This window comes from Leptodactylus fuscus, chromosome 10, assembly GCF_031893055.1.
Source record: "Leptodactylus fuscus isolate aLepFus1 chromosome 10, aLepFus1.hap2, whole genome shotgun sequence".
NCBI classification, from domain to species: Eukaryota; Metazoa; Chordata; class Amphibia; order Anura; family Leptodactylidae; genus Leptodactylus; species Leptodactylus fuscus.
The window spans coordinates 21,562,610-21,582,178 of record NC_134274.1 but is presented as its reverse complement, the minus strand read 5'-3'; the positions used below and the strand labels follow the sequence as shown (position 1 = coordinate 21,582,178).

Here is a 19,569-nt window from a genome sequence, read left to right as displayed (position 1 = left end):
GAGTCTTAGGGGGCCCATAAGCACTGGCATCTGTATTGAGATTGCAGCTTTCATCTGGCCCATAAGCCAAGGAGATAGACAGAATACCCTAAACTACCCTAAGGGTGCATTCACACTGAGTATACACTAAGCTGATACTGAACATAAAACACGTTCAGAATCAGCGCGTACAAAGCAGATCCCATTCATTTCAATGGGAGCCGGCATACGTGCGCTCCCCATTGAAATTAATGGGCTGCTTTTTTCCCTATTGGTTTTAATGTGATGTGCGTATCACATTGAAACCAATAGGGAAAAAAGCAGCCCATTCATTTCTATGGGGAGAGCACGTATGCCGGCTCCCATTGAAATGAATGGGAGCTGCTTTGTACGCGCTGATTCTGAACGTGTTTTAACATTCAGAATCAGTCAGCGTATACTCAGTGTGAGTGCACCCTAAGTTGATTAAAGTCCTTAGCACCCATAACCATCACTATCAAGAGTTCTCTGTAGGGATGAGATAGGGGGCTTCAGAGAAAAGATTGCACTGGGGCCCACAAGACTTTAGTTACGCCACTGCCTGCCACCTTAAAGACTTTGACTTTGCTGGAGCTAAAATACTACTTTATCAGGATATCTCCTGGATCACCTTGCAGAAAAGGCACCCGCTACCCCAACTACTTCAAGACCGCCAATTTCCCAGTTGCTGGGGTTTCCCCTATGTCTTGACTGCTTGACTGAATGGTCACTCTGCTACTCTGTGGTCCTATAGAAACATACATCCCTTCTGTGCTACATTAGACATTCCACCTCTGGAGATGTCTGACTGGGAGCTTAGCCTTCTACCCCCGCCCCACAGACTCTCAGAAGCCATGTCATCTGCCATCTCCATGAACTTCAGCTAGGAGGCCGCGGGTGGACCCTCCACTTCCATGTTCCCACTGGTGACTGGCTTTCTAGTTCTCCTTTTTTCCTATTTCCTTTTTGCCAAAAAAGTGACATTATTGCGAGGTTTTTTTGCAATTTTAGTGTGACTGTTGGGTGAAGGTTCTTAAAGAAGAACAATCATTAGCTATTTTACATTTCTTAAGCAGTTTTATAAAGTTTTATGAGCAAGGTTCTCTTTAAATAAGTAAAGTTGTACTTCTCAATTCAAACTTTTTTCTTCCACTATGTAACAATCTCTGGGGTATAGAACTACATTCATTTCACTATATAAGAGCGTAAACTTCAAATGCGTCTTACACTTCATAACAAAGAAGTAGATGACACCAGCTCTGGGTAAGTACGGTAGGTCTGAATCCAGGCTATAGTTTTTGACAATGCATTATTTTATCACAATGCATTGATGTCTCCTTAAAATCTTTGTTTTTGAGGTTGTATAGTGAGGATTTAAGAATCCACTAGTTAAAGGGAACCTGATGTTGTAGGGCTTGAAAATTGTAATTCCTGCCATGCCAATGATAAGATCCTACATTTCACTATTAAAAATTTTTTAAATAGTTTTGCATTCTAGGGTCATGGAGACATAGGGATAGCGTGGGTATAGTGCAGAGTCATGGAGTCATGGGTGGTATCATACCCATTCCTTCTAGAATACCCTTCTGCCGGGCATGATTTCAATGTGGCTCCATATTGTTGGTATACACTACTAAGTTTTATTTTTCATGTAAACTGTGCAACTGAGGATTTATCATAGCATTATCATAACAAAAATGTTGTTTTCAATTCTTACAATACTATGGAATGAGTTTAATCCCCCCCCCCAAAAAAAAAATCTAAAGCCTGGTTTTCTTTCAATAGTAATTGTCACCTTAAAATCTCGAATATGTATCAATAACTTACTGTCCGTCTTTTTCTCTACCCTTCCACGTTGGAATTTTTATATTTTACATATGAAAAAGAAAAATGATTTATAAATTACTTTTACTGTATATTAATTTGTTATATATAAGGGTTACCTTTAGAAACATCTAATAAATACTTCATAATGAGAAAATCAATAACATCACATACAGATATGCAAATCTATTTTTTTCCGTAGATGCTGTATAAGATGGATAGGTAGAGTAGATACAATAGGTAAACAGATAATAAAAATGTATTAGGTTAACTATGGTATATATTTAATCTTGCTCTAAAGATATTTTTCTGGTGAGACAAATGCAATTTCAGAGGTCCATAAAGAGATTGATTCTGGATAAAATCTAATTATACTATTTTATAATACTTACTTAACATAGCAGTCTATTGTTCACTTTTGGAAATGTAACTATACAATTTAAAAAGTTATAGAATTAAAAGTGTTTTCTAAATGATAAAACTATTCTATCCTATCCAATCCCATCCCATCCCATCCCAATTCCATTCCAATTCCATTCCATCCCATCTCATCCAATTCCATTCCAACCAATTCAATTTTATTCTATACTATTCTATTCTATTCTTCAGCCACTCTCATCTATTGGTTGCGACGTCCTTCCCCAGTCTCTATTTGACTTACAACCCCAATGCCAAAAAAGTTGGGATCCTATGTATACTGTAAAAAAAAACAGGAATTCAATAATTTTGAAATCTCATATACTGTAACCATATTGTATCCATAATAGAACATAGAACACATATCAGAAGTTGAACAATAGACTTTCCCCCCCCCCCATTTCATTGAATTTAGAAATTTATGGCAACAGCAACGCTCAAAAAAAATAGTCTGTAAATGTTTGAGACCAATTGCTGTAAAGTTGTCGGATGTAGGATTCTAGCTGCTCAGGAGTCCTGAGTCTTCCTTGCCATGTTTTACATCTCATAATGTGCCAAATGTTTTCTCTTGGTAAAGGTTCTAAACTGCAGTAATAAAATAACATATTCAGAACATAAACTCAATAATTTTCCAAATTTTATTGCACGATACAATTGTTGACGTCTTTTATATAATAACTTAATTTGTTTAATTGATCTGTTCTTGTTTCTAGAGGCAATAGAAGACTGTAGTTGTAATATAACAGCCTTTCTATTTGAAGGACTCACTGACAATGTAGATCTCCATTCCCCACTTTTTGTAATTTTTTTGCTTTCTTACCTCATCATTATTGCTGGCAATGGTGCCATCCTCTTAGTTATTCTGCTTGATTCTCACTTGCATAGTCCTATGTATACCTTCTTAACAAACTTAGCTGTCATTGACATTATAGCTGCTTCAAATATTTTACCTAAACTATTACTTATGCTTCTGACCCAATATAGCAGAATATCATTTTCTCACTGCATAGCTCAGATGTATATATTTGCGTCTCTGGTTTGCACTGAAGTGATCCTGCTTGCATCAATGGCATATGATCGCTATGTAGCCATCTGTCATCCTCTGCATTACATAAGGTTAATGACTATGAAGCAATGTGCCAGCCTGTCATTTCTATCATGGACCATTGGATTTTTGGACACCATCGGACATGCAGTTCTTGTTTCTAAAATGTCCTTTAGTTTATCTCATCCTGTTGATCATTTCTTCTGTGATTTTTCACCATTGCTTAATATTTCCTGTAGTGACACATTTCAAGTGGAATTGTTAAGCTATGTGGAAGGAGCTTCTCTTGGATTTCTGACATTTATGCTAGTTGTAGTGTCATATGTTTTCATTATTTGTACCATTGTCAATATAAAATCCACCGAAGGACAAGTAAAAGCATTTTCAACATGTTCCTCGCATCTCATTTGCGTTGTGGTTTTTTATGGAACAGTAATGTGTCTACACATGAAACCCACATCAGATTATTCTTCAAAACAGGACAAATACTTTGCACTTTTGTATGTTGTTTTTGTGCCAATTCTAAATCCTTTCATTTATAGTCTAAAGAATAAAGAAGTCAAAAAAGCATTTGTCAAACTATGGAAGCTTGTCTAAAATGTAGTTGTATACAAGAATGCAAACAGACGCTTAGGTCTCAGAGTAGCAAGTGATTTGATGTTGATATGGAATGTGATGGTGTCATGGTGAGAATGGAAGCAATGATGGGTTTTTTGTTGTTGTTGTTTATTTTGTTGCTATTATGCCAACAGTATGGCAATGGCAAATACAGAAAATTTGTGGCACACTCTTAGTATACCTGCCTCTTGAGAAGTGATGCACCAAGGAGTGACAAATACAAAACATCCATAAAAATTTGTGCATATGGATAGTATCAAAATGTTACCATTATTATATGGTTCACCATGGAGAGACAATTACAAAATTTCAAGAAAAAAACAGACAGTATGCCTGCCAGATGAAAAGTGATAAGAAAAAAAAAACACCAAAAATTATCCTTTTATGAAAGTAGGGGTAACACAAAAATATCATTGTCAATATACATTAATAAAGCAGTGAACCACCAAAGTTGGCACATGTGCCATATAGGGATAATGAGTTGTTCTACCCAACTGCCGTACAGCCCCAAAATTCATGTCTTTGCTCAGTTGTAGTTGGCAGGGAGCCATCCGATGGGATACTGGCTGCTACTACTGTGACTTTGCTGATCCAGACTCATGAGTTGTAAAACTACATGGCAACCCTTTGTCGTATACCCATGATATGAGGGAAGGGGAGCGGAAGCAACGGCTAGACCTGGTGAAGTTGGGGGCATAAAATGGTCCAGTGAGGAATGCAGATGAATGCCCCTGTCTGGTGTTGGAACTAGACCTGAACAAACAGTGTGGTACTCATACCTGGCCTTGTTGCATTTTTGGATTGTGGCTGCTGCCACTCAAAACAATGACCCAGTGGGCTGCTAAAGCCATATATTTTGCTTGTCCTTACTTGCTGCCCCACAGTCAGTCAGTGGTAGTATACACCTTTTACCACTCTAAAATATTCAAAGACCCATATTCTCCTACTAATGGTGATATAAAGCAATAAAATAATAAAGAAATAATGGAAGAGGACTCCTCAGCTGTCTTTGTCTACTCCTTAGTGGAAACATACTACAGATGAAGATTTCAGGTCAACAGTAACACAGACTTCCTTGCATAGCTTTTCACCCATTCCTTTCTAGTTTACACTGTGTATAGAACTAAAAGGTGTCTGCAAGTATCAAAAAATTTGTGAAGCATTGGCCTAATAACCTAATGACCACCCAAAACTGCCTGAAAACAGGATCTTCTAGAGAGGTGGTATCCTCAAAGAAGGTGGCTAGTATATAAAACTGAAAATTCATCAAAGAAAATTGGGTCTGGGTAAGAGGTAGAGATGAGCGAACACTAAAATGTTCGAGGTTCGAAATTCGATTCGAACAGCCGCTCAATGTTCGTGTGTTCGAACGGGTTTCGAACCCCATTATAGTCTATGGGGAACAGATACTCGTTAAGGGGGAAACCCAAATCCGTGTCTGGAGGGTCACCAAGTCCACTATGACACCCCAGGAAATGATGCCAACACCTCTGGAATGACACTGGGACAGCAGGGGAAGCATGTCTGGGGGCATCTAACACACCAAAGACCCTCTATTACCCCAACATCACAGCCTAACAACTACACACTTTACACACTCAATACCACCTCTCTGACAGTAGGAAAAAGTGTATTTGGCACTTGCAGTGAGGAGAGCTTGTCACCAGCAGTGAATTTGGCCCTTGTAGTAAGTTGAGGTTGGCACCAACATTTGTTTTGAAAATCAGGGTGGATTGAGCCTCTAACCAGCAGAGTTTGGGCAAATTCATGGTGGAGGGAGCCTCTAAACAGCCCAGTTTGGGCAAATTCATGGTGGAGGGAGCCTCTAAAAACCCCAGTTTGGACCAATTCATGGTGGAGGGAGCCTCTAACCAGCCCAGTTTGGGCAAATTCATGGTGGAGGGAGCCTCTAACCAGCCCAGTTTGGGCAAATTCATGGTGGAGGGAGCCTCTAACCAGCCCAGTTTGGACCAATTAATGGTGGAGGGAGCCTCTAACCAGCCCAGTTTGGACCAATTAATGGTGGAGGGAGCCTCTAACCACCCCAGTTTGGACCAATTCATGGTGGAGGGAGCCTCTAAACAGCCAAGTTTGGACCAATTCATGGTGGAGGGAGCCTCTAAAAACCCCAGTTTGGACCAATTCATGGTGGAGGGAGCCTCTAACCAGCCCAGTTTGGGCAAATTCATGGTGGAGGGAGCCTCTAAACAGCCCAGTTTGGACCAATTCATGGTGGAGGGAGCCTCTAACCAGCCCAGTTTGGACCAATTAATGGTGGAGGGAGCCTCTAACCAGCCCAGTTTGGACCAATTAATGGTGGAGGGAGCCTCTAACCAGCCCAGTTTGGACCAATTAATGGTGGAGGGAGCCTCTAACCAGCCCAGTTTGGACCAATTAATGGTGGAGGGAGCCTCTAACCACCCCAGTTTGGACCAATTCATGGTGGAGGGAGCCTCTAGACAGCCAAGTTTGGACCAATTCATGGTGGAGGGAGCCTCTAAAAACCCCAGTTTGGACCAATTCATGGTGGAGGGAGCCTCTAACCAGCCCAGTTTGGGCAAATTCATGGTGGAGGGAGCCTCTAACCAGCCCAGTTTGGACCAATTAATGGTGGAGGGAGCCGCTAAACAGCCCAGTTTGGGCAAATTCATGGTGGAGGGAGCCTCTAAACAGCCCAGTTTGGACCAATTCATGGTGGAGGGAGCCTCTAAAAAACCCAGTTTGGACCAATTCATGGTAGAGGGAGCCTCTAAACAGCCCAGTTTGGGCAAATTCATGGTGGAGGGAGCCTCTAAACAGCCCAGTTTGGGCAAATTCATGGTGGAGGGAGCCTCTAACCAGCCCAGTTTGGACCAATTAATGGTGGAGGGAGCCTCTAAACAGCCAAGTTTTGGGAAATTCATGGTGGAGGGAGCCTCTAACCAGCCCAGTTTGGACCAATTCATGGTGGAGGGAGCCTCTAAACAGCCCAGTTTGGGCAAATTCATGGTGGAGGGAGCCTCTAAAAAACCCAGTTTGGACCAATTCATGGTGGAGGGAGCCTCTAACCAGCCCAGTTTGGACCAATTAATGGTGGAGGGAGCCTCTAAACAGCCAAGTTTGGACCAATTCATGGTGGAGGGAGCCTCTAAAACCCCCAGTTTGGACCAATTCATGGTGGAGGGAGCCTCTAACCAGCCCAGTTTGGGCAAATTCATGGTGGAGGGAGCCTCTAAACAGCCCAGTTTGGGCAAATTCATGGTGGAGGGAGCCTCTAACCAGCCCAGTTTGGACCAATTAATGGTGGAGGGAGCCTCTAACCAGCCCAGTTTGGACCAATTAATGGTGGAGGGAGCCGCTAAACAGCCCAGTTTGGGCAAATTCATGGTGGAGGGAGCCTCTAAACAGCCCAGTTTGGACCAATTCATGGTGGAGGGAGCCTCTAAAAAACCCAGTTTGGACCAATTCATGGTGAAGGGAGCCTCTAAACAGCCCAGTTTGGGCAAATTCATGGTGGAGGGAGCCTCTAAACAGCCCAGTTTGGGCAAATTCATGGTGGAGGGAGCCTCTAACCAGCCCAGTTTGGACCAATTAATGGTGGAGGGAGCCTCTAAACAGCCAAGTTTTGGGAAATTCATGGTGGAGGGAGCCTCTAACCAGCCCAGTTTGGACCAATTCATGGTGGAGGGAGCCTCTAAACAGCCCAGTTTGGGCAAATTCATGGTGGAGGGAGCCTCTAAAAAACCCAGTTTGGACCAATTCATGGTGGAGGGAGCCTCTAACCAGCCCAGTTTGGACCAATTAATGGTGGAGGGAGCCTCTAAACAGCCAAGTTTGGACCAATTCATGGTGGAGGGAGCCTCTAAAAACCCCAGTTTGGACCAATTCATGGTGGAGGGAGCCTCTAACCAGCCCAGTTTGGGCAAATTCATGGTGGAGGGAGCCTCTAAACAGCCCAGTTTGGGCAAATTCATGGTGGAGGGAGCCTCTAACCAGCCCAGTTTGGACCAATTAATGGTGGAGGGAGCCTCTAACCAGCCCAGTTTGGACCAATTAATGGTGGAGGGAGCCTCTAACCACCCCAGTTTGGACCAATTCATGGTGGAGGGAGCCTCTAAACAGCCAAGTTTGGACCAATTCATGGTGGAGGGAGCCTCTAAAAACCCCAGTTTGGACCAATTCATGGTGGAGGGAGCCTCTAACCAGCCCAGTTTGGGCAAATTCATGGTGGAGGGAGCCTCTAAAAAACCCAGTTTGGACCAATTCATGGTGGAGGGAGCCTCTAACCAGCCCAGTTTGGACCAATTAATGGTGGAGGGAGCCTCTAAACAGCCAAGTTTGGACCAATTCATGGTGGAGGGAGCCTCTAAAAACCCCAGTTTGGACCAATTCATGGTGGAGGGAGCCTCTAACCAGCCCAGTTTGGGCAAATTCATGGTGGAGGGAGCCTCTAAACAGCCCAGTTTGGGCAAATTCATGGTGGAGGGAGCCTCTAACCAGCCCAGTTTGGACCAATTAATGGTGGAGGGAGCCTCTAACCAGCCCAGTTTGGACCAATTAATGGTGGAGGGAGCCTCTAACCACCCCAGTTTGGACCAATTCATGGTGGAGGGAGCCTCTAAACAGCCAAGTTTGGACCAATTCATGGTGGAGGGAGCCTCTAAAAACCCCAGTTTGGACCAATTCATGGTGGAGGGAGCCTCTAACCAGCCCAGTTTGGGCAAATTCATGGTGGAGGGAGCCTCTAAACAGCCCAGTTTGGGCAAATTCATGGTGGAGGGAGCCTCTAACCAGCCCAGTTTGGACCAATTAATGGTGGAGGGAGCCGCTAAACAGCCCAGTTTGGGCAAATTCATGGTGGAGGGAGCCTCTAACCAGCCCAGTTTGGACCAATTAATGGTGGAGGGAGCCTCTAAACAGCCAAGTTTTGGGAAATTCATGGTGGAGGGAGCCTCTAACCAGCCCAGTTTGGACCAATTCATGGTGGAGGGAGCCTCTAAACAGCCCAGTTTGGGCAAATTCATGGTGGAGGGAGCCTCTAAAAAACCCAGTTTGGACCAATTCATGGTGGAGGGAGCCTCTAACCAGCCCAGTTTGGACCAATTAATGGTGGAGGGAGCCTCTAAACAGCCAAGTTTGGACCAATTCATGGTGGAGGGAGCCTCTAAAAACCCCAGTTTGGACCAATTCATGGTGGAGGGAGCCTCTAACCAGCCCAGTTTGGACCAATTAATGGTGGAGGGAGCCTCTAAACAGCCAAGTTTGGACCAATTCATGGTGGAGGGAGCCTCTAAAAACCCCAGTTTGGACCAATTCATGGTGGAGGGAGCCTCTAACCAGCCCAGTTTGGGCAAATTCATGGTGGAGGGAGCCTCTAAACAGCCCAGTTTGGGCAAATTCATGGTGGAGGGAGCCTCTAACCAGCCCAGTTTGGACCAATTAATGGTGGAGGGAGCCTCTAACCAGCCCAGTTTGGACCAATTAATGGTGGAGGGAGCCTCTAACCACCCCAGTTTGGACCAATTCATGGTGGAGGGAGCCTCTAAACAGCCAAGTTTGGACCAATTCATGGTGGAGGGAGCCTCTAAAAACCCCAGTTTGGACCAATTCATGGTGGAGGGAGCCTCTAACCAGCCCAGTTTGGGCAAATTCATGGTGGAGGGAGCCTCTAAACAGCCCAGTTTGGGCAAATTCATGGTGGAGGGAGCCTCTAACCAGCCCAGTTTGGACCAATTAATGGTGGAGGGAGCCGCTAAACAGCCCAGTTTGGGCAAATTCATGGTGGAGGGAGCCTCTAACCAGCCCAGTTTGGACCAATTAATGGTGGAGGGAGCCTCTAAACAGCCAAGTTTTGGGAAATTCATGGTGGAGGGAGCCTCTAACCAGCCCAGTTTGGACCAATTCATGGTGGAGGGAGCCTCTAAACAGCCCAGTTTGGGCAAATTCATGGTGGAGGGAGCCTCTAAAAAACCCAGTTTGGACCAATTCATGGTGGAGGGAGCCTCTAACCAGCCCAGTTTGGACCAATTAATGGTGGAGGGAGCCTCTAAACAGCCAAGTTTGGACCAATTCATGGTGGAGGGAGCCTCTAAAAACCCCAGTTTGGACCAATTCATGGTGGAGGGAGCCTCTAACCAGCCCAGTTTGGACCAATTAATGGTGGAGGGAGCCTCTAAACAGCCAAGTTTGGACCAATTCATGGTGGAGGGAGCCTCTAAAAACCCCAGTTTGGACCAATTCATGGTGGAGGGAGCCTCTAAAAACCCCAGTTTGGACCAATTCATGGTGGAGGGAGCCTCTAACCAGCCCAGTTTGGGCAAATTCATGGTGGAGGGAGCCTCTAAACAGCCCAGTTTGGGCAAATTCATGGTGGAGGGAGCCTCTAACCAGCCCAGTTTGGACCAATTAATGGTGGAGGGAGCCTCTAACCAGCCCAGTTTGGACCAATTAATGGTGGAGGGAGCCTCTAACCACCCCAGTTTGGACCAATTCATGGTGGAGGGAGCCTCTAAACAGCCAAGTTTGGACCAATTCATGGTGGATGGAGCCTCTAAAAACCCCAGTTTGGACCAATTCATGGTGGAGGGAGCCTCTAACCAGCCCAGTTTGGGCAAATTCATGGTGGAGGGAGCCTCTAAACAGCCCAGTTTGGGCAAATTCATGGTGGAGGGAGCCTCTAACCAGCCCAGTTTGGACCAATTAATGGTGGAGGGAGCCGCTAAACAGCCCAGTTTGGGCAAATTCATGGTGGAGGGAGCCTCTAAACAGCCCAGTTTGGGCAAATTCATGGTGGAGGGAGCCTCTAACCAGCCCAGTTTGGACCAATTAATGGTGGAGGGAGCCTCTAAACAGCCAAGTTTTGGGAAATTCATGGTGGAGGGAGCCTCTAACCAGCCCAGTTTGGACCAATTCATGGTGGAGGGAGCCTCTAAACAGCCCAGTTTGGGCAAATTCATGGTGGAGGGAGCCTCTAAAAAACCCAGTTTGGACCAATTCATGGTGGAGGGAGCCTCTAACCAGCCCAGTTTGGACCAATTAATGGTGGAGGGAGCCTCTAAACAGCCAAGTTTGGACCAATTCATGGTGGAGGGAGCCTCTAAAAACCCCAGTTTGGACCAATTCATGGTGGAGGGAGCCTCTAACCAGCCCAGTTTGGGCAAATTCATGGTGGAGGGAGCCTCTAAACAGCCCAGTTTGGGCAAATTCATGGTGGAGGGAGCCTCTAAACAGCCCAGTTTGGGCAAATTCATGGTGGAGGGAGCCTCTAACCAGCCCAGTTTGGACCAATTAATGGTGGAGGGAGCCTCTAACCAGCCCAGTTTGGACCAATTAATGGTGGAGGGAGCCTCTAACCACCCCAGTTTGGACCAATTCATGGTGGAGGGAGCCTCTAAACAGCCAAGTTTGGACCAATTCATGGTGGAGGGAGCCTCTAAAAACCCCAGTTTGGACCAATTCATGGTGGAGGGAGCCTCTAACCAGCCCAGTTTGGGCAAATTCATGGTGGAGGGAGCCTCTAAACAGCCCAGTTTGGGCAAATTCATGGTGGAGGGAGCCTCTAACCAGCCCAGTTTGGACCAATTAATGGTGGAGGGAGCCGCTAAACAGCCCAGTTTGGGCAAATTCATGGTGGAGGGAGCCTATAAACAGCCCAGTTTGGGCAAATTCATGGTGGAGGGAGCCTCTAACCAGCCCAGTTTGGACCAATTAATGGTGGAGGGAGCCTCTAAACAGCCAAGTTTTGGGAAATTCATGGTGGAGGGAGCCTCTAACCAGCCCAGTTTGGACCAATTCATGGTGGAGGGAGCCTCTAAACAGCCCAGTTTGGGCAAATTCATGGTGTAGGGAGCCTCTAAAAAACCCAGTTTGGACCAATTCATGGTGGAGGGAGCCTCTAACCAGCCCAGTTTGGACCAATTAATGGTGGAGGGAGCCTCTAAACAGCCAAGTTTGGACCAATTCATGGTGGAGGGAGCCTCTAAAAACCCCAGTTTGGACCAATTCATGGTGGAGGGAGCCTCTAACCAGCCCAGTTTGGACCAATTAATGGTGGAGGGAGCCTCTAAACAGCCAAGTTTGGACCAATTCATGGTGGAGGGAGCCTCTAAAAACCCCAGTTTGGACCAATTCATGGTGGAGGGAGCCTCTAACCAGCCCAGTTTGGGCAAATTCATGGTGGAGGGAGCCTCTAAACAGCCCAGTTTGGGCAAATTCATGGTGGAGGGAGCCTCTAACCAGCCCAGTTTGGACCAATTAATGGTGGAGGGAGCCTCTAACCAGCCCAGTTTGGACCAATTAATGGTGGAGGGAGCCTCTAACCACCCCAGTTTGGACCAATTCATGGTGGAAGGAGCCTCTAAACAGCCAAGTTTGGACCAATTCATGGTGGAGGGAGCCTCTAAAAACCCCAGTTTGGACCAATTCATGGTGGAGGGAGCCTCTAACCAGCCCAGTTTGGGCAAATTCATGGTGGAGGGAGCCTCTAAACAGCCCAGTTTGGGCAAATTCATGGTGGAGGGAGCCTCTAACCAGCCCAGTTTGGACCAATTAATGGTGGAGGGAGCCGCTAAACAGCCCAGTTTGGGCAAATTCATGGTGGAGGGAGCCTCTAAACAGCCCAGTGTGGGCAAATTCATGGTGGAGGGAGCCTCTAACCAGCCCAGTTTGGACCAATTAATGGTGGAGGGAGCCTCTAAACAGCCAAGTTTTGGGAAATTCATGGTGGAGGGAGCCTCTAACCAGCCCAGTTTGGACCAATTCATGGTGGAGGGAGCCTCTAAACAGCCCAGTTTGGGCAAATTCATGGTGGAGGGAGCCTCTAAAAAACCCAGTTTGGACCAATTCATGGTGGAGGGAGCCTCTAACCAGCCCAGTTTGGACCAATTAATGGTGGAGGGAGCCTCTAAACAGCCAAGTTTGGACCAATTCATGGTGGAGGGAGCCTCTAAAAACCCCAGTTTGGACCAATTCATGGTGGAGGGAGCCTCTAACCAGCCCAGTTTGGGCAAATTCATGGTGGAGGGAGCCTCTAAACAGCCCAGTTTGGGCAAATTCATGGTGGAGGGAGCCTCTAACCAGCCCAGTTTGGACCAATTAATGGTGGAGGGAGCCGCTAAACAGCCCAGTTTGGACCAATTCATGGTGGAGGGAGCCTCTAAAAACCCCAGTTTGGACCAATTCATGGTGGAGGGAGCCTCTAAAAACCCAGTTTGGACCAATTCATGGTGGAGGGAGCCTCTAACCAGCCCAGTTTGGACCAATTAATGGTGGAGGGAGCCTCTAAACAGCCAAGTTTGGACCAATTCATGGTGGAGGGAGCCTCTAAAAACCCCAGTTTGGACCAATTCATGGTGGAGGGAGCCTCTAACCAGCCCAGTTTGGACCAATTAATGGTGGAGGGAGCCTCTAACCAGCCCAGTTTGGACCAATTAATGGTGGAGGGAGCCTCTAACCACCCCAGTTTGGACCAATTCATGGTGGAGGGAGCCTCTAAACAGCCAAGTTTGGACCAATTCATGGTGGAGGGAGCCTCTAAAAACCCCAGTTTGGACCAATTCATGGTGGAGGGAGCCTCTAAACAGCCCAGTTTGGGCAAATTCATGGTGGAGGGAGCCTCTAACCAGCAGAGTTGTGGGAAAGCAGGGTGGAGGGAGCCTCTAACCAGCAGAGTTGGTGGAAATCAGGGTGGAGGGAGCCTCTAACCAGCAGAGTTGGGGGAAATCATGTTGGAGGGAGCCTAGTATTAGCAGAATTGTGCAACGCTTATGGTGGATGAGTATGAGGATGCGGAGGAATTGGAGAGGTTGAGTACAGACATGGAGTTTCATGTTGGGGTGCTTTACACAGGTGGGCACAAAAATGAAGGCTCTATCCAGTGGTGGTTCATTTTTATCAAAGTGAGCCGGTCGGCACTCTCAGCTGACAGACGGGTGCGCTTGTCAGTGATGATGCCACCGGCTGCACTGAACACCCTCTCAGATAGGACGCTGGCGGCAGGACAGGACAGCACCTCCAAGGCATATAGGGCAAGTTCAAGCCACAGGTCCAACTTCGACACCCAATACGTGTAGGGCGCAGAGGGGTCGGAGAGGACAGGGCTGTGGTCGGAAAGGTATTCCCGCAACATGCGCCTATACTTCTCACGCCTGGTGACACTAGGACCCTCCGTGGCGGCACTTTGGCGAGGGGGTGCCATCAAGGTGTCCCAGACCTTAGACAGTGTGCCCCTCGTTTGTGTGGACCGGTGAGAACTTGGTTGCCTACTGGAGGAACTGCCCTCCCTGCCGCCAACGTCACATGCTGGAAACATCTCCATCATATTCTGCACCAATTGCCTGTGGCAAGCATTGATGCGATTGGCCCTCCCCTCTACCGGAATAAAAGATGAGATGTTGTTTTTATACCGGGGGTCAAGGATAGCAAAGATCCAGTACTGGTTGTCCTCCATGATTTTGACAATACGCTTGTCGGTTGTAAAGCACCCCAACATGAACTCAGCCATGTCTGCCACAGTGTTAGTTGGCATGACTCCTCTGGCCCCACCGGAAAGTTCAATCTCCATTTCCTCCTCATCCTCCATGTCTACCCATCCGCGCTGCAACAATGGGACGATTCGAAGTTGCCCGGAAGCCTCCTGTATCACCATCACATCATCGGACAACTCTTCTTCCTCCTCCTCCTCCTCCTCCTCCTCCATTAAACGCAGTGAAGCGGACAGATGTGTGGACCTACTCTCCAGCTGTGACGGATCGGATGCTATCCCTAACTCCTCTGTGTGATCTGAGTTATCCCTGATGTCAATCAGGGATTCTCTCAGAACACACAAGAGCGGGATTGTAAGGCTCACCATCGCATCCTCAGAGCTCACCCTCCTTGTGGACTCCTCAAAGACCCGTAGGATGTCACAAAGGTCTCTCATCCATGGCCACTCATGGATGTGAAACTGAGGCAGCTGACTTTGTGGCACCCTAGGGTTTTGTAGCTGGTATTCCATCAAAGGTCTCTGCTGCTCAACCACTCTATTCAACATCTGAAACGTTGAGTTCCAGCGTGTGGGGACGTCGCACAAAAGCCGGTGTTGTGGCACATGCAGGCGTTGCTGGAGAGATTTTAAGCTAGCAGCGGCTACTGTCGACTTGCGAAAGTGGGCGCACATGCGCCGCACTTTCACCAGTAGCTCTGGAACATTGGGGTAGCTCTTTAGGAAACGTTGCACCACTAGGTTGAAGACGTGGGCCAGGCATGGAACATGTTGGAGTCCGGCAAGCTCCAGAGCTGCTACCAGGTTCCGGCCGTTATCACAAACGACCATGCCTGGGCCCAGGTGCAGCGGCTCAAACCATATTGCCGTCTCATCGAGGAGGGCATCCCTCACCTCGGAGGCAGTGTGCTGTCTGTCCCCCAAGCTGATCAGCTTCAGCACAGCCTGCTGACGTCTACCAACGCCAGTGCTGCAACGTTTCCAACTCGTAGCTGGGGTCAATCTAACAGCGGAGGAGGAGGCGGTGGCGGAGGAGGAGGCGGTGGCGGAGGAGGAGGCGGTAGAGGAGGAGGAGGAGGGGGGTGTTCTTCTCGTGTCCCTGCCAGGAATGTTAGGCGGGGAGACGAGGTACACCGGGCCAGTTTGGGAAGCAGTCCCAGCCTCAACTACATTCACCCAGTGTGCCGTCAGTGAAATGTAGCGTCCCTGTCCGCATGCACTTGTCCACGCGTCGGTGGTCAAGTGGACCTTTGTGCAAAGCGCGGAACTAAGGGCCCGCCTGATGTTGAGTGACACGTGCTGGTGCAAGGCGGGGACGGCACACCGGGAGAAGTAGTGACGGCTAGGGACGGCATAGCGAGGTGCCGCAGTTGCCATCAGGTCCAGGAAGGCGGGAGTTTCAACAAGCCGGAACGCCAACATCTCCTGGGCCAGCAGTTTAGCGATGTTGGCGTTCAAGGCTTGCGCGTGTGGGTGGTTAGCAGTGTATTTCTGCCGCCGCTCCAATGTCTGAGAGATGGTGGGTTGTTGTAAAGAAACGCCTGATGGTGCCTTTGATGGTGCAGGAGAAGGAGATAAGACAGGACCAGGGGAGGATGAGGTAGAAGTCAACAAAGTGGCGGAGGCAGATGAAGTGGTGTCCTGGCTCGTCCTCTGGAGTGCATCGCCAGCACAGTCAGCAGTGGCAGTGGCAGAGGCAGAGGCAGTGGCAGTGGCAGTGGCGTGAACGGCAGGCGGCCTTTGTCCTGCCGTTGCTGCCTGCCACTGATTCCAGTGCTTGGATTCCAAATGACGGCGCATTGAAGTGGTGGACAGGTTGCTCTTCTCAGAGCCCCTAATCAATTTCGAGAGGCAAATTGTGCAGACAACACTATATCTGTCCTCGGCGCATTCCTTGAAAAAACTCCACACCTTCGAGAAACGTGCCCTCGAGGTGGGAGTTTTTCGGGGCTGGGTACGAACTGGAACATCTTGGGAGATTCCGGGTGTGGCCTGGCTTCGCCTAAGCTGCTGACCTCTGCCTCTGCCTCTAGCTACCCTTTTTGGTGCTGCACCTGCCTCAACATCCACACTACTTTCCCCGCTTGACATCCCCCCTGTCCAGGTCGGGTCAGTGTCCTCATCATCCACCACTTCCTCTTCCAACTCCTGTCTCATCTCCTCCTCCCGCACAATGCGCCGGTCAACTGGATGCCCTGACGGCAACTGCGTCACATCATCGTCGATGAGGGTGGGTTGCTGGTCATCCACCACCAAATCGAACGGAGATGGAGGAGACTCTAGTGTTTGAGCATCTGGACACAGATGCTCCTCTGTTAGGTTCGTGGAATCGTGACGTGGAGAGGCAGGTTGAGGGACAATGAAAGGAGCGGAGAACAGCTCTGGGGAGCAGGGACAGTTTGGGTTATTGTTCTGTAAAGCTTCGGAATTTTGGGAGGAAGGAAGACAAGACTGTTGGGTAATAGGAGGAGAGGAGGCAGAGTCTGACTGGCTGCTGGACAATGTGCTGTAAGCGTTCTCTGACAGCCATTGCAAGACCTGTTCCTGGTTCTCGGGCCTACTAAGGTTTGTACCCTGCAGTTTAGTTAATGTGGCAAGCAACCCTGGCACTGTGGAGTGGCGCAATGCTTGCTGCCCCACAGGAGTAGGCACGGGACGCCCTGTGGCTTCACTGCTACCTTGCTCCCCAGAACCATTCCCCCGACCTCGCCCACGGCCTCGTCCACGTCCCTTTCCGGGAGCCTTGCGCATTTTGAATTCCTAGTTAGAAATTGGCACTGTATACCAGTAGTAAAAATTGTGGGTGCACGTAACCCCAATATATTCTTTGAATTCCCAGTCAGACACTGGCACTATATGGCAGTAGCAAGAAATGAGGGTATTTGTATTCCCAATATATTCTTTGAATTCCCAGTCAGACAATGGCACTGTATACCAGTAGTAAAAATTGTGGGTGCACGTAACCCCAATATATTCTTTGAATTACCAGTCAGAAACTGGCACTATATGGCAGTAGCAAGAAATGAGGGTATTTGTATTCCCAATATATTCTTTGAATTCCCAGTCAGACACTGGCACTATATGGCAGTAGCAAGAAATGAGGGTATTTGTATTCCCAATATATTCTTTGAATTCCCAGTCAGACAATGGCACTGTATACCAGTAGTAAAAATTGTGGGTGCACGTAACCACAATATATTCTTTGAATTACCAGTCAGAAACTGGCACTATATGGCAGTAGCAAGAAATGAGGGTATTTATAACCCCAATATATTCTTTGAATTCCCAGTCAGACAATGGCACTGTATACCAGTAGTAAAAATTGTGGGTGCACGTAACCCCAATATATTCTTTGAATTACCAGTCAGAAACTGGCACTATATGGCAGTAGCAAGAAATGAGGGTATTTGTATTCCCAATATATTCTTTGAATTTCCAGTCAGACACTGGCACTATATGGCAGTAGCAAGAAATGAGGGTATTTGTATTCCCAATATATTCTTTGAATTCCCAGTCAGACAATGGCACTGTATACCAGTAGTAAAAATTGTGGGTGCACGTAACCCCAATATATTCTTTGAATTCCTAGTCAGACACTGGCACTATATGGCAGTAGCAAGAAATGAGGGTATTTGTATTCCCAATATATTCTTTGAATTCCCAGTCAGACAATGGCACTGTATACCAGTAGTAAAAATTGTGGGTGCACGTAACCCCAATATATTCTTTGAATTCCCAGTCAGACACTGGCACTATATGGCAGTAGCAAGAAATGAGGGTATTTGTATTCCCAATATATTCTTTGAATTCCCAGTCAGACAATGGCACTGTATACCAGTAGTAAAAATTGTGGGTGCACGTAACCCCAATATATTCTTTGAATTCCCAGTCAGACACTGGCACTATATGGCAGTAGCAAGAAATGAGGGTATTTGTATTCCCAATATATTCTTTGAATTCCCAGTCAGACAATGGCACTGTATACCAGTAGTAAAAATTGTGGGTGCACGTAACCCCAATATATTCTTTGAATTCCCAGTCAGACACTGGCACTATATGGCAGTAGCAAGAAATGAGGGTATTTGTATTCCCAATATATTCTTTGAATTCCCAGTCAGACAATGGCACTGTATACCAGTAGTAAAAATTGTGGGTGCACGTAACCCCAATATATTCTTTGAATTCCCAGTCAGACACTGGCACTATATGGCAGTAGCAAGAAATGAGGGTATTTGTATTCCCAATATATTCTTTGAATTCCCAGTCAGACAATGGCACTGTATACCAGTAGTAAAAATTGTGGGTGCACGTAACCCCAATATATTCTTTGAATTCCCAGTCAGACACTGGCACTATATGGTAGTAGCAAGAAATGAGGGTATTTGTATTCCCAATATATTCTTTGAATTCCCAGTCAGACAATGGCACTGTATACCAGTAGTAAAAATTGTGGGTGCACGTAACCACAATATATTCTTTGAATTACCAGTCAGAAACTGGCACTATATGGCAGTAGCAAGAAATGAGGGTATTTATAACCCCAATATATTCTTTGAATTCCCAGTCAGACAATGGCACTGTATACCAGTAGTAAAAATTGTGGGTGCACGTAACCCCAATATATTCTTTGAATTACCAGTCAGAAACTGGCACTATATGGCAGTAGCAAGAAATGAGGGTATTTATAACCCCAATATATTCTTTGAATTCCCAGTCAGACAATGGCACTGTATACCAGTAGTAAAAATTGTGGGTGCACGTAACCCCAATATATTCTTTGAATTACCAGTCAGAAACTGGCACTATATGGCAGTAGCAAGAAATGAGGGTATTTGTATTCCCAATATATTCTTTGAATTCCCAGTCAGACAATGGCACTGTATACCAGTAGTAAAAATTGTGGGTGCACGTAACCCCAATATATTCTTTGAATTCCCAGTCAGACACTGGCACTATATGGCAGTAGCAAGAAATGAGGGTATTTGTATTCCCAATATATTCTTTGAATTCCCAGTCAGACAATGGCACTGTATACCAGTAGTAAAAATTGTGGGTGCACGTAACCCCAATATATTCTTTGAATTCCCAGTCAGACACTGGCACTATATGGCAGTAGCAAGAAATGAGGGTATTTATAACCCCAATATATTCTTTGAATTCCCAGTCAGACAATGGCACTGTATACCAGTAGTAAAAATTGTGGGTGCAC

The 19,569-nt window shown here is 46.9% G+C and overlaps 1 protein-coding gene across 1 annotated transcript; it reads left to right on the top strand.

Moving 5' to 3' along the window:
• The first annotated feature begins 1,244 nt into the window (after nt 1-1,244).
• LOC142183134 (olfactory receptor 5AR1-like) lies at nt 1,245-3,880 on the top strand. Its single transcript, XM_075258079.1, has 2 exons — nt 1,245-1,260; nt 2,952-3,880. The coding sequence occupies exons 1-2, from the start codon at nt 1,245-1,247 to the stop codon at nt 3,878-3,880; spliced, it is 945 nt and encodes a 314-aa protein (XP_075114180.1).
• The last annotated feature ends 15,689 nt before the right edge of the window (nt 3,881-19,569 follow it).